Raw genomic sequence first — 14342 nt, 5'->3', positions numbered from 1 at the left:
TATCTAGAACGATATTTTGCGTTGCAGCGGGGCTTATATCTAAATTAGAGAGACGCCATCAAACTTCGTTTAGGCCTGAATTTCAGATTTCCTTAGAGAGGCTTTTTCTACCTTTAAAAAAAAATACCCAATTTCCATAAAGAGGAGAAGAAAGGCACCTGTGTGATGGCGTCATTTAGGCGATGCAGGTTGATCAAGGACACCTAATAAGATCTGACAGTTTAGACGCTCGAATCAGAGCCACTGTTGAAATGCTTCCTGCTTATTTTCTCCCAGGAATGGTGTGACTGGCCTAACCTTCTCAGCCTTTAGAATACAGAAAGCAGATAAGACCTGGCCTGATTTCGCAATATGAGGAGATTAAAGGGGGCCTACTCATTGCTGGCCCATCACATGGGAATTTGTTTTAGTTTTAAAATTTGTCTTGTGGTTGACTCTGGCACCCTGTGTGGCCACTACATCAAGAACAAAAATCTGACTGTTTCTTGTCCCTGGGGACTCTTAATGTCTTGTTTTGTATTTTCACAAGAAGGGTTGTTTTGGCCTTCACACGTGACAGAGACAACATGCATTTTGGAAAAGTAATTTGCTCTGAGTCATGACATCTTTCATCTGGGGCTCAAAACCGTTTGATCCGCTGAACCTGAGTGTAGATCGTTCCTGGATGACAGGTGGTAGACTACCTCACTGGCAGAATGAACCTGAATAATCCTGGTTGATCCTTGGATTTGAGCATGTAGCTCTTTCTTTAAATGCTTTTCCATGGAAGTCATCGCTGCCGGCTTCAAGTCTTGCTGACAGGGGCTTCGTGTGCCTTTAATTGTGTTCCTTTATTTGTGGAAAAAAATGCACAAACCCAAAACAGCTGAACATGGTCTCTCTTAGTGATGACAGTGAGCTGTTGGGATGAAGCGGGATTGCAAAGGCCTCGCTCTTCTTTACTCTTTGTTATTATTTACAAGGCAAAGGCCTTCCTGAGATGCCCGATGGTCCTAGACATAGTCTTGACAGAAGCCCCTTGGTTTTCTTTTGCAGTTTCGCTACAAGGCGGACTTGATGGGCATGAAGGGGACAGGCTGGCTGGCTCTGCAGTCTCCTCAGATAGAGACTGCAAAGAAGGCTGGAGACCTAATCAGCGAGGTACCATCTGCCCACCTTCCTGAGTGACACAGGCAGCCTGAGCATTCCCTGTTGAATAGGGAACCTGTTTACGCAGTAGAGACCCCAAGATGAACCCAGAGCTAACAGATACTCAGCATCTTTTCTGGAGACATTTGCAACCCAAACCTAAAACAATATTTCCCTACAACTAAGTCATTGCCTGGGAGTTGAAGGCATTCATTAAACATTATTAGGAGTGTCTTACTAAATACACTATGACCAGTTATCATCCAGTGCGGCCTCTGTTTTCATTGGCCATGTGGGGAGTCTGTATCTATCCATTGAGTTTGGTCCAGTGTACAGAGGTCACTTGGCTCCTAGATGGGTATTCAAGTTGCATAGGGATAGCAATACCAACTGATGGATGGCCTAGGACCTCTGCTGTAGAATCCCCTTGAGAAAATACTGCCTTCTTTGGTTTTCTTACTAAGAGAACTTGCTTGGCGAGGGTCTAACACTTTGATGCCTAATACTTTCCTTAATAGGTCTCCTTTATAGAAAATTCACACATATATATATATATATATTGAATTCATATGTATATATATATATATATATATATATATATATATATATATATATTTTATATATATATATATATATATATATATATATATATATATATATATATAAAATTGGTTATTTCATTTATTTACAGTTTAAATGTCACCCCTCTTCCCAATTTTCCCTCTACAAACCCCCTATACCATCCTCCCTCCTCCTGCTTCTGTGAGGGAGCTCCTCCATCCATCTACCCACTCTTGCCTTACCATGTTACCATTGAGCCTCAATAGGACCAAGGGTCTCCCCTCCCATTGATGCCAGATATGTAGCAGTCCTCTGCTACACATGCAGCTGGAGCCATTGGCCCCTTCATGTGTACTTGTTGGTTGGTGGTTTAGACCCTGGGAGCTCTGGGGGGTCTGGTTGGTTGATTATGTTGTTCTTCTATGGGGTTATGAACCCCTTTAGCTCCTTTAGTCCTCCCCCTAACTCCTCCGTTGGGGTCCCCCGCTCAGTTCAATGGTTGGCTGCAAGCATGCACATCTGTATTGGTCAGGCTAAATATCGGTCTCATGCTTTTAATCATAGAGGAAAGCTTCAGCCCCTCCCACACTCCTGATTGCCAGGTGCCTACCAAGCAGGCTTGTCTTCTGATATGCAATTATCATTTATACATTTGGTCCCAAGAGGCTGGGATTAAAGATGGAAGTTGTATTTCATCATCTCTTACGGGAATCTTTTCTTTTATAGACCAAGTACCGTAAAAAACCAGACAGCATCAAGTTCACTACCGTGGTTGACTCTCCAGACCTCATCCATGCCAAGGAGAGCTACATGCACTGTAACGAGGTGGGTTCCTCAGCCTCACCCACAGTGAGGTGCTATGGCTTGGTGCTAGATGGGAGTGTAAGCTACCCAGGTGACGGTGGGTCAGTTGCTAAGCTCTTCTGACCGCATTCTCCCATTCTCCTTACCTGAAGGAGGGATGGGGTGGGAGAATGGAGATAGCAAACTTTTCATATGGCTGAGTGAATTTAAAGAGGATTAGATAAGAAAAAGTAAATACAGCTTTAAGCAGGTGCCAGGAACACAGTGAGTCCTCCATAAAGGCCATTATTATGGATGGAGTTTTAATCATAATGATGCCTAGTATTACCAAACATGAGATCAGACATACCCTAATTACTGATGTTTGCAATGGAATTAAAAGGCCTCACATTGCCCGCTAGTGAAAAAGCGAATTGTTATATTCAAAGCTTCCTCCCGCCTGTGTTCTCTGTGTACTTTAGCCCTGTTTTCTCTGTCAAGGGACAGAGGGTTATGTGTATTTTCTCCTTCCAATTGACAAAGGGTTTTATTCCTCACACAGTTACAGGAAAGCCAGAGTCCCGAATCCTGTCCCGAACAGTTCCCATTTTCCTAGCCTAACTGGCATCGGGAATGATCAGAAATGGGATGTCAACATCTGTAGAAATAGATGAGATCCAACTGCTTCTTAACGTTGCTGGCAAGGCTCACATCACGGCTCTAAGCAGGAAAACCAAGACGAAGCATTAATCTTAAAATTATGTCTTTGTGGGGTCTGGGTAAATGAGGAAAATCTTAAGGTTTGTAAAGCACTTAGACATGCAATACGTTGAATAATAATAAAAAAAAAAGCTAACAACTCATGCTCAACAATGGGGCCTTAAGGCCTGGGATTGTCTCTAGTTACCAGTGAACGCATGCATTGTGTTGCATAGGGTCTGAGACATAGTCACCCACTTGTGGCCAACACAGATGCATGGCCAATGCAGGAGCTGTTGGTTTATGGTCCATTTTGGAACAGATCATGCAAATATTTTAACGGTGTTCGCCATCAAGGGACCCTGACCACATAGGCACCTTCCACCCAGCAGATAGTTCTAGAAGGATTGTCTCAAAGAGCAGTGCTAAATTCTGTTTTTTAGGTAGTTGACGGGAAGGGCCAGAGGAGGGAACCAACCGCTTTTCTCCTGGGCTTTTCCCAAGGACAGTTGTCAGCTCTGCCTTGACTGTTTTGTTTTGCCTGCAGCGCTTGTACAGGTTGGGAGATGCAGCCTCCCTGCATAGGTACACCCCAATCCCAGACCACCCGGATTTCACCCGAGCCCGCATGAACGCTATGCATTTGAGTGACGTAAGTAGCGGTAAGGGGGCACAGGTGCTGTGTGTCTGCTTCTGTAACACTTTCAGCCCCCAATTGATTTATTTATTGGCCTTTTTTTTTTTAAGTCTAAGAAGGAGGACATAAAAATGAAAAAAAAAAAAAAACCCTGATCCCAGAGCAGGACAGACTGTTCCTGTGATTTCCCATCATTCTCCTTGCCGGGCCTTGGTTTCCTTACCTGTAAACCAGGAAGAAATGGAGCTGATGTAAATGAGAGTTCCTTGTAGCTCTAACACTCTGATTCTAGGGGAGGCTTCAAAGGCCTTGCTCATGTGCCTGGTAGCGGTCAGGGGTACGGTCCCAGGCACTGACAGGTTTAGACACACCTGCTCTGTTAATTTCTTGGACACCTCGGACATTTAGAGACGTCTGGCCTTTGAGATGGAATGATACCATCTTACTCTGCAGTTTGAAAAGATGTTCCCAATGTCGCCGGCTCCTTTGTGCATGGAACCGTGCCTGCCAACACTCCAGCTTCCCTTGGATATCTGCCCTTTGCATGCATTCACCAACACGCTGTTTCCTAAACTCGGGCTTGTTGTTGGCAGGGGTTGGAGGCCCCTGGTTGTAAGAGAATAGGCAGCCGCTCAGCCAGCGATGCTGTGATCCCCAGATGACAGGTAAAGAAACAGGGCAATCAAAAGACACCGTCAGGTCGGAATAACACAGGCTGAGTGTGTCGGCCTGGGGCAGCGAGCGGCCTCCCGGCGTCCACACATTCTTCCTTGCCTGGCCTGGCCATTGTGTCCTGGGGCTGCGTGTGGATGACAGCTGCTGCTGTTCACCCCAGAGGTGGCTGCCTTGCAGGGGTTGGAGAGAGGCGCCTTCTAGTTAGCGTGTGTGTTAGTTTGTTGCAGTTGTAAAGCCCTGTGGGATCCCCGCACGGTGAATGCTCTCGTGCTTTGTAAATATGAGTTATTACAACCATTTGATGCTTTTGAGGAAACAAGCGAGGGATAATTTTAGAAAGCAGCTCTGGTGGGCTGGCCTCCATCTGGGGAAGCTGGACCGCCCCCTTCTGCAGAGCTGGTGGAAGGTCCAGCTCATTAATTCCCAAGGATGGGGAGGCCAGACATCTGCTGGAGTAACTCTCCAAGGACCTCAGCCCAAAGGCTGGGAGGAAGGTACTCGTCCATGAGGGTCCCAGCTCAAGGAGGACAGCCACCCCGGGGATGGCAAGAGCAGTCATTGTGCTTGCTCTCACAAGAGGGAGGGGACAGCCTGCAGAGTCCCGGAGCTGAAATTAGCCACCAGAGCTCATGGGGTGTGGAGAACCTCGTTTGAAAGAGCACTTCTTCAGGGGTGTGTGCACAATTGGATCAAGTGCTCTGTGAGGAGGATGTGGAGGCAGAGTGACCTTCGTGAGCAAAGAAAGCCATTGAGATGTGCAAGGCAGCCGAAATAACTCAAAAAATCAAATGACTCTAATGTGTGAGGACGAGGACAAAACTGTGATCAAGAAGAGGGACGCCCAGGGTTCCAAATCAAAGCGTGCCGCGCCTGCGGAATGTAAAAGAAAGTCAGCAGCAAAGCAGAGACCTCAGCAGCATAGAAAACACAGGAGGATGCCGCCATAAGCAAGCAGTGTGTGGGGGTGGGGGAGGGGGTGGGGGCACCTGGAGAAAGAAAACTCACACACCGGGGACAACCCCAGTGCAGGCCACTGTGTCTACAGGTGTCCCCGAGTTACCCAAGGCTGGGGTGCACAGGTCACCGACCCAGCTTGGTGTTGGACTTGAAGTTGGCGGAAGGCTTTGTGTCATTAACTGGCCTAGATCTGGGGTAGAGGCTTGCATTAGGAAGGCACTGGGTCCCCTCTCAGAGTGTTTGGGGTTCTTGTCACCACTTCCCACTCAGACATCTTTGGAAGCAGACTGCTAGAAGGGATTGTTGGTAGGTTATTGTCTGACGATTCCTTCTCTTGAATATCTTCCGGTCCTCACTGTTAATCTAGATAGTGACCCAGTCCATGGAGGCAGTTGGCTCTGGCTATGACCGCAGTTAGGTGGTTCCCATTGCAAGGCTTGGTTCTGTGTGTTCTCAGGACTGGTATATTCAGCTCATGTGTTGTTTGTTGGAGTTGGAGGTCAAGGTGGTGTGATCATGGCAGTCGCAGGGAGATGATGAGATCTACCCTGCTTGGCCCAGGCACTTCCACTCCTTTCTGTGCCAGGCCCAGAATAAAAGTGGGCGGAGCACTTTGCTTTCATCTGCCTGTCTTCCCTTGTTTAACTCCCCAAGTCTTTGCAGAACAGAGAGCTGGTCCTGACTTCCACTTCCAGGCAACAAAGGGAAGGCTCTCAAGGGGCCCTTGACCCGTGGCAGCTCTCAGAATGAGCGAGCAACCATCACAGTCTGGGGCTGGCACTTTGTCACCTGTGGGTGCTATGATTGTCCTGCTGTCCCGTTTCTCTAAAGCTGAATAGGGGAGAGCATCTATTGGGGGTCTCCTGAAAATTCCTTTCATGGAGGAATTGCCTTATCTTGGAAAGAAATGGTTAGCTACAGGAGGGCAAGAAGAGTTTGGCACCTCCCTAGGGGGTGCGGCTGTGTATCAGGCCTAAGAGGAGGAGGTGATTATAGACCCCATGGGGGTGGGAGTCAACTTGAAAAGGGGGAAAAGAGGAAAGAATAAGCTAGGAACTGTGTGGGTCGGTCAGGTAGGTACCCTGTCCGGTTCTTGACAATCCATTTAATTCAGATGAAAGCTAAGACCTCCCTGCATGAGTCTGGAGTGCGGGAGAGATATACTGTGCCTCCTAGTGGTGAGGTGAGGTATCACAGCCAGACTGAATCCCTAGTCTTAGGGACCCAGAGAGGAGCACTTACAGTGTGTGGGAACACCTTGGTTCTGGAGCTTCAGGTTCTGGGGTCAGGAGCCTGAAAAGGTGAGACAGAGCGGGGATCCAGACACAGAGCAGATGGTGCAAGGCTCTGGAGACCAGCAGGGTGTGGCAGGCGAGCTAGACTCACAGACCACAACTCCTAAACAGCAGAAATTCTTTATGACCAGTTCCATCCATCCTAGAGTTGGGAAGTAGTCGCCCAGCCTCAGAAGGGCCAGTGGTCCGAGATATCCCTGGGGCCTGATTCCTGCTGAGACCAGCTGAGACCAAATAGCCTGCAGGTAATGGTTGTTCCTCACCCAAGTGTTCTTGTTCTCTCCACCAGAAAGTCTACAGGAATGCCTGGGAGCAGAACCGGGCTGGCGGCTATGACTTCAGGCTGGATGCTATCCCGTTCCAGACTGCACGGGTGTCCAGGGATATCGCCAGTGATGTAAGACTCCAAACCCTGTCTGCAGATAATAGAGTTCTCCCTGGGTATCCAAGTGAGCAGAAAGGCACAGGGCAGACTCACAGGCCACCAGATTGCCTTTCTCCACACTAAACCAGAAACGAAATGTATGTTTCAAAGGGGTGAGACCACAGGCCTGGCAGTTAGGATTGTAGGCAGAAATATGGGTTGGGAGGTTTTTGGGTTTTTTTTTTTTTGGAAGCTTTTTAAGGAGAGGCGCGCAACAGTTGGTGTGGCACATCTGAAGCCAAGGAACCCGTGCTTCTGTGTGTGCTTAATCTGTAGTAACGAACCTCTTGTAAAACTGCTTCTGTGCAAGCATGAAGACTTATGTTCGGACTCACAGATCCCATGTGAAGCCAGCTGTGAGTGGTTTGCATTTGTAGCCCCAGATGTGATAGAGCACCAGCTAAATGAGACTTTATTTCTAACACTGTAGACGGTCAAGACAGACATACAGTGTTGTCCTCTGTCCTCCACAAGTACACTGTTGCCCAACTCACACGCTCGAACTGATACGTACACACAAGATAAAATAAGGAGTGAGACTGCAAAATGAACCAGGTCCTTCACTTTTAAGTGGTTTGAGGAGCATCAGCCTTGGTCCCTGAATGTAGGGAGGACAGAAGAAAGAATGACTCACTGCCATTCTTGTTGGTGTGGTACTTACAGCAGCCATACAGGGTTACAGATGCATTCTTTGGCACCCAAGGTTACAGGTGCACACTATTATGTCTGAGGTTGCAGGTGTATACTACCACACTCTAGGTTACACGACATCATCAGCGAGTGTGCATTGCATTTCAGGCCCATGTCATTGACCTCTCTCAACACCCGATGGGGTGAAGATCTATTCTGCTGTTTTATCAGATGGTCTGAGAGGCTCCACAGCTGCTCCAAGCCCATACAGCTTTGTTTGATTCCAAAGCTTTCGCCCTTATCCACTGTTGATCAAGCTTCCTGCTGAAGTCCTGGGGTCTGTCCCCTCTAGGGAGGCTGGCTTTGAAGGCTTTGAAGGGGAAGGGTATCCCCATCACCTCTCTCTGCTTCTCTGATTCCCAGTTCCGGTACAAAGAGGCGTTTCTGAGGGACCGGGGCCTACAGATTGGGTATCGTAGCATCAGTGACGACCAGAGGATGATGCACTTCCTCCGAGTCGGCAGGCTCCAGAGTGACAATGAGTACAGGAAGGCCTTTGCCAAAGGTCGCTCCCAATTCCACAGTCGCGCTGACCAACCAGGCTTCCTCCAGGCCAAGAGGAGCCAGCAGCTGGCCAGCGATGTCCTCTATAGGCAGCCGCTGCCTCAGCACACCAGCGACCCAGAACAGCTGGGTCTGAAGCATGCCCGGAAAGCCCATCAACTGCAGAGTGATGTGAGCTGCCTCCACTTATGCCCTGTTACCTCCTGGGGGAGCAGGCCGAGAAGGCGTAATTACAGACATTCCCAAGTCTGCCACAAATGCACCAAATGCTTTCTCAGGATTGGGTGGTGTGGCCTTTTTAACAGACAAGCAACCCAAGCCAGGGGAAATTAAGCAACCTAAGATCACACAGGAAATTAAGCGGCAGCCCCAGGGTATTTGATGACATAGCCCAACTTCTTATTTTTCTTAATTAATTAACTGGTTCTGGGGATTGAGCCAAGGGCCTTATGCATGTTGGTCATGTGCTCTGCCACCTCAGCAGCTGTCCAGTCTGAAAGCTCGGGCCCATGGTGGTTCCGTTCTGCTATTTCCATGGGGTCTTGATACTTACAGAAGCCAGTTTTATGCTTTCCCTGATATGCAACTGAAGCTCAGAGAGGGGAGGTGAGTTTTACAAGGACACAGAGCATATTAAGATAGGAGCTCAGACTTGAACCAGGTATCTCCAGGGTATTTTATTACCCAACTGGAATTTTGGGAGCAAATGCATAGTGGCTGGTCAGGCTTATTGTTCAGGTCCTCTGCATCACATGACGGCTCTTTGTTCTGACTTTAATGATGTCAGTGTGGGTCCTGCATCTCCGGGCTGCCTTTTAAATCTCCCTCACTCCGCTGTCATAGCACCCAATCTCGCTGACTTTCCTCTTGCTCCTTCCTTCCCTCCAGGTCAAGTACAAATCTGACTTGAACCTGACTCGAGGTGTTGGCTGGACCCCTCCTGGCTCCTACAAAGTGGAAATGGCTCGACGGGCTGCAGAACTGGCCAACAGGAGGGGCCCGGGAATCCGGGGGGCTTCTGTGAGTAACAGGCCACAAGCTGCACCCTGCCTTGCAGACCACGGGAAATACAAACCCGTTGTTGCTTTTCAAAGTTTATTTTTGGCCAAAGGTCAGCTAGTTCTAAAGAAGCGTGAAAGGCAGCCGAACAAGGCGCCTAATTTCATGGGTCTGAGATGACCGGGTGGATGACACCTGGGTTAAACTTCCCGCGGGCTTCCTCTGAAGTCACAGCCATTAGTTCTGCAGAGGCAAACCTACCAGGGCGACATCAATCCCGGGCCAGGGCAGCCCAGGCTGTGCTGACTGCTTGCTCGTTACATTTGCGGAAAGGGTCAGGGACTTGCTGGCTCCAGCAGTCTGCATTTTGAACCCTACTTTGTTCAGGAGAGAGACAGCACATCTAAATGAGAAGCAGGCTTTGCTTCTTTCTCATCTCTGCCTTGAGGATCCTTTTTCTTGGACCAGGGTGGAAGAGAGGACAAAGGAGGGGAGGGGAGGGGAGCTCGTTAGATGTTTGCCGGGCATCTTAGCACGGCTTGTGGGAGCAGCAACGGGGTTTCCTGTGAACTCAGTGGAGGTGGGGCGCTATGTGTGGCTTCCGCAGGTGGAGCCAGAGGTGGCAGCGGGGCTTGGAGATCATCAGAGCAGGGGGGTGAACCCGGATGCCTCGGAGATCCTGCATATCCACAGGAAGAAGACCCTGCTGATGTGAGCCTCCTTGAGAAAGAAGCCCCCCTGAGGGCTGCTCGCCAGAGGCGTGCCTCTGTGGCTTCAGTCTGGATGAGCGAACATTTAAAAAAAAAAACCTGGCACACCCTCCTCATGCCCACGTCTGCCTTTATTAAAACAACAACTCTAAAAGCAAACAAAGAGCTTGTGGTTTTTGGGGCTTCTCTCTGATGGCTGCATGAGACTGGCTGGTTCTGTGGAGGACCCTGATGGTGTGGGCAAAAGATTAAGAGTCAAGGAAACATCTCCTGGTGCGGGGCAAGCAGGGATCTCAGTCAGATTCACAAGTCTCCATGGTGGAGAACGTCTCTGAATTCTGGTTATCTAGAAGGTACACTTGTCAGAACGGGGGCAAAGATAATGTATTTCTTGTTGGTTCCCAGAGAGCAAAGGCCTCATGAAATGGTATAGTGCCAGTCTGGAAAGGCCCAGGCTGGGCAACAATGCCTCTGTCTAGAGCATGGACCCAGGACATCCCTGGCTACGCAGGAAGCCCCTCTTGAAGAAGGGCTTCAAGGCTCTGCAGACAGCACCTCAGAGGCCAGCCTCCCTGTGCATGGTGGTCTTTATCCAATTCAGGAACTTGGTGACTTGAGTGTAGACTCCTGGCTTCTTCCCACATTCCTGGCCCCAGCTTACAATCCCGTAGACATAGTAAGTTCCATCCTTCTCACAGGTTAGAGGGCCCCCCGAGTCACCCTAAAGGAAGAGCAGAAGGGGTTCAGCCTTGTGAACTTGATTCAGACACGCCTACAAGGGGAGGGTGGAGCTAAGTCATCTGCTAGCTACCCTGGGCTTCTCGAGGAACCAGAGCTCAAGCTTCCCATGATGCACAGCTCCAAAGGGAGAGAAGCTAATACCAGCTCCAGTTCCTGAGTTTGGAAAAAGTTTGAAGCCCAGGGCTGCAGCCACAGTGCTGCAGGCAAGTAATGGTTCCTGACTCTCAATTCCAGAAGTTTCCATTCTCAGGGTTCCTCAACTTCTCTTAGTAGCTGACCAAGGTGGGTGATGGCTTGTTTGGATGGGCCCACATAAGGAGTATGGCAGAAACTCAGAGGTAGCCTATATCTTCAACCTACTGCCTGCTGACCAGTGTGACCTGAGGCCTTGCCTTTTCAGTGGCGTGCTGTGGAGAACCATAGAGGAACTGTGCTCCTGAGAGGGACTGTAGAGATTCTTTCTGAAGTGTGTAGGGCCAGGGCAGAGAGATGGACAGGAGGGAAGCAGAGAAGGAAACAGCTTGCTTAGTCACCACAACTCATAGCTTTTGTCACATAACTTTACTTTCCTAATCACAGCCAATACCTTGTGATCTTGCAGGCACTTTATAGGTATCTGAAGTTTGATACATTTTTTTTTTCAAGGATTGATCAAGGTCCTATAATACGAGACAGATCAGGTTTCAAAACCATGGCTATTGGCTTCCCTTCAGCGTAGCCCTTGAGCTACGTAGAAAACCAAGCACACTGTGATCCCGGTGAGCCTGCTTATCCTCCAAGAGCGTAGGGAAAACCACACCCACTTGCTCATCTCCATCCTGAGCATGTGGCTATCCACGACCCTTGGAGAGGTATAGAGGGTCAAAACAGAGACATGGTCTCTGGAGAGAGGAACTCCAGTCTCCAAACCCAAATAGGCTGTGAGCTGGTTATCGTTGGGTCTGTTTGTAGGGAGGCTCTATCATGGTACAGGATTAGAATGTGGCTATGCTGGATCTTCGGGGACAGCTGGGTAGTGTGTAATGATGAGCAGAAAGCCTAGCCAGAGCTGATCCTGGGAGTCTAGGAACAATGCAGCCTATGTGCCCCGAGCCCCGAGTTAAATGGGTGTGGGCTTGGATTTGGGGCAGGGGCCCAAGGTCCCCTTATCCTACAGTTGATGGAGTCACCACCTCCTCCGTCTCTGGGAGCACATTTGAATCTCCACAGACCTTAGCAGCTGAGGGTTTGCCGTTATTAGAGTGGATCAGAGTAGCAAAGGCTCTGGTGTTGCACACATCTGGGTTGTTCTGATCTCAGCCCTGTCTGTCACTTAGTGCTCTGTTGCTATTGACATTGATAATGTCTACAAGCCCTTGTAATGCATGACAGTGACATTATAGGACACTGGGAGAGTTAAACAAGGCTGTGCAGCCACATGTAATCACAGTTATTACGCTGACCAATCTTGATGTAGCCCACCTGTGTCTTAATGCTGAGGCAGGTGACCTGATGACCCCGGTTCCCATCCCAGAGCTATCATAAGCCTCTCCACTCAGCTGGATCTTCAGTGAGCCTCTACCTCCAAGTACCATGGGGAGTTTCTGACCTGGCAGGTGTCTGATCCGGGCTTCTGAAGGTTCCCCGCACAAATCATACTGTCATCGATGGTGTGGTCATAGAGTTGTCGGGAGTTGCACAAAGGGTTAGCGATCAGCTTGACTTTGGCATCCAGGAGCTGGCGGGACCCTTCCCCTGTGGGATAGAAAACAGTCACTACCATGAAGACTGGAATGATACTCACCCTACTGGAACTCACCATTAGTAAGAAGCCACCGACTCTCAGTTCAGGGAAAAGGGTGTTTTTATAGAGCACGGGGAGGAACGTCCTATCTTCCAACACAGTGACAACTTTCCTGCATCCTTCTCACTCCACGCATGTGCATTTTCAAAGTCGTTCTGATCACAATTGGGCAAATCATTTGCTCCATTCTCTCCCTTTTCAACCTGATGGAGAATTCTGGAAAGTGGGGGTGGTTCATAACCACTTTTATATTTCCTGTATCTAGCAGAAGGGTTAACACATAGTAGGTGTTAATGAAGAAATGAATGGGTGAATGCATGGATGGATGATGATAGATGGACAGATGGATTCCTGCATACGTACATCGGTGGGTACATAGCTGAAGTACCCTGACACATTAAATTTTCTGCTTCCTAGAGACAATATCCCTCTCTTAAAGATAATGAAATTGCTCGAGGCATCGTTGACTTTAAACATATAATCTTAAGAGCTATTTGTGGAAAAATAAAGGCACTCTAATCTGAGGCCTTATAGGTTTCCCAACTAAAACATCACCACTCTGAGCAGACCCCATTAAGGAGAGCGAAAGAGGACTCAGACAGACTACACCAAAGATCGACAAAAAATAAGTCCTGGTTGACCTTGAGTCCAATTAGTCAGAGATTTTCTTTCCTCTGAGCCTCTGGCAAACATATCACATACATTCTATTTCCCTTTCTTTATGAATCTAAACATATTCAAGGTGATTTTTCCCCCTGTCCATCATTAAGGATACTTCTAGTAGGAGGTGACATATTTGGAGTAAGTGGTAAAAGTGACAACTGAGTTGCTTGAGGATCAACCAAGACTGTTCTGCAAAACTGCCTGACACTGTAGAGCTGCCCAATGCCAGAAGCTTACAACAGCATTATCTTTGCCCTTGAGCACTGCCAGGCACCACAAGTGCCCAGCATCTTTGCGATCTCCTTAGAAGAGGAGAGTTGTCTTCCCTGGTGTACAGTCAGTGCTTGAGAAAGGACACATGTCTAAAACAGGAGGCCAGAGACCACTGTGGAGATCAGAGGCCTACAGAGCAAGCTCCATGCAAATGGTTACATCAAACTAGGGCCTGGGCAACGAGGCAGATGCATTCTTTGATGATGTATTTTGAACTTGTTTTAAGAGCAGGAGGGCAGATGCCATTGGTCGTTTAGTCTCTGAATGGTGTAGCTCTTCTGTGAGTCTGGAGAGCACATGGCAGACTCACCTGTTTCTGTAACACCCCAGCCAGAGATGTGGCACTCAGTTCCAGAGGGAAAGGGGTCACTGGGCAAACATACAGTCTTCACATATCTGGATTCCAGAGCACAGTGACCACCCACTGGCTTCAACTTGAGCAAAGCTGGATGAGAGACAGAAGGGGTGGGGAGAACTGGGTGTGATGTCATCTCTTGATCAGAGAAGAATTAGTTTCATGTTGCTTTGGAAAGTCAGTTAGCGAACCACATTACTCCTTCCACAACTGAAAAAAATGTTTTCGTCTACATTTTGTGTTTTAAAACTTCCAGAGAGGAGTAACCCAACACAAAAGGAATGTCAACAGTCAATAAGACCAATTAGATTTAAAAATCATTCCTGATTCACTTTTCAAAAGGAGGCTGTATGGGAGGGGCTGTAGATGAAGAAGGAAGAGGGGAAGAAGAAGAAGAAGAAGAAGAAGAAGAAGAAGAAGAAGAAGAAGAAGAAGAAGAAGAAGAAGAAGAAGAAGAAGAAGAAG

The 14342-nt window shown here is 48.4% G+C and overlaps 2 protein-coding genes across 4 annotated transcripts in view; one reads left to right on the top strand and one right to left on the bottom strand.

The window, feature by feature from the left end:
* Nrap (nebulin related anchoring protein) overlaps nt 1-10221 on the top strand; it is a 71323-nt gene extending 61102 nt beyond the window's left edge. For 2 of the 3 annotated variants that reach the window (XM_021152163.2, XM_021152165.2), the window contains exons 35-41: nt 1036-1140; nt 2416-2514; nt 3719-3823; nt 7025-7132; nt 8213-8524; nt 9242-9373; nt 9960-10221. In XM_021152163.2, coding sequence (XP_021007822.1) covers nt 1036-1140; nt 2416-2514; nt 3719-3823; nt 7025-7132; nt 8213-8524; nt 9242-9373; nt 9960-10067 — 969 coding nt within the window. In that variant the 3' untranslated portion in view covers nt 10068-10221. The remainder of the gene's footprint in view (nt 1-1035; nt 1141-2415; nt 2515-3718; nt 3824-7024; nt 7133-8212; nt 8525-9241; nt 9374-9959) is intronic. The other variant, XM_029472326.1, reaches the window with a different exon arrangement.
* The window catches only part of Habp2 (hyaluronan binding protein 2), a 34129-nt gene continuing 29959 nt past the window's right edge, over nt 10173-14342 (bottom strand). Inside the window, exons 11-13 of the mRNA XM_021152166.2 lie at nt 13833-13967; nt 12392-12537; nt 10173-10783 (exon numbers count right to left, since the gene is read on the bottom strand). Of these exons, the coding sequence (XP_021007825.1) occupies nt 10619-10783; nt 12392-12537; nt 13833-13967 (446 nt within the window). The 3' untranslated portion in view covers nt 10173-10618. The remainder of the gene's footprint in view (nt 10784-12391; nt 12538-13832; nt 13968-14342) is intronic.

This window comes from Mus caroli, chromosome 19, assembly GCF_900094665.2.
Source record: "Mus caroli chromosome 19, CAROLI_EIJ_v1.1, whole genome shotgun sequence".
Lineage (NCBI taxonomy): Eukaryota > Metazoa > Chordata > Mammalia > Rodentia > Muridae > Mus > Mus caroli.
Note: the sequence above shows the minus strand (reverse complement) of the source record. Positions and strands in the feature narration are given on the sequence as shown.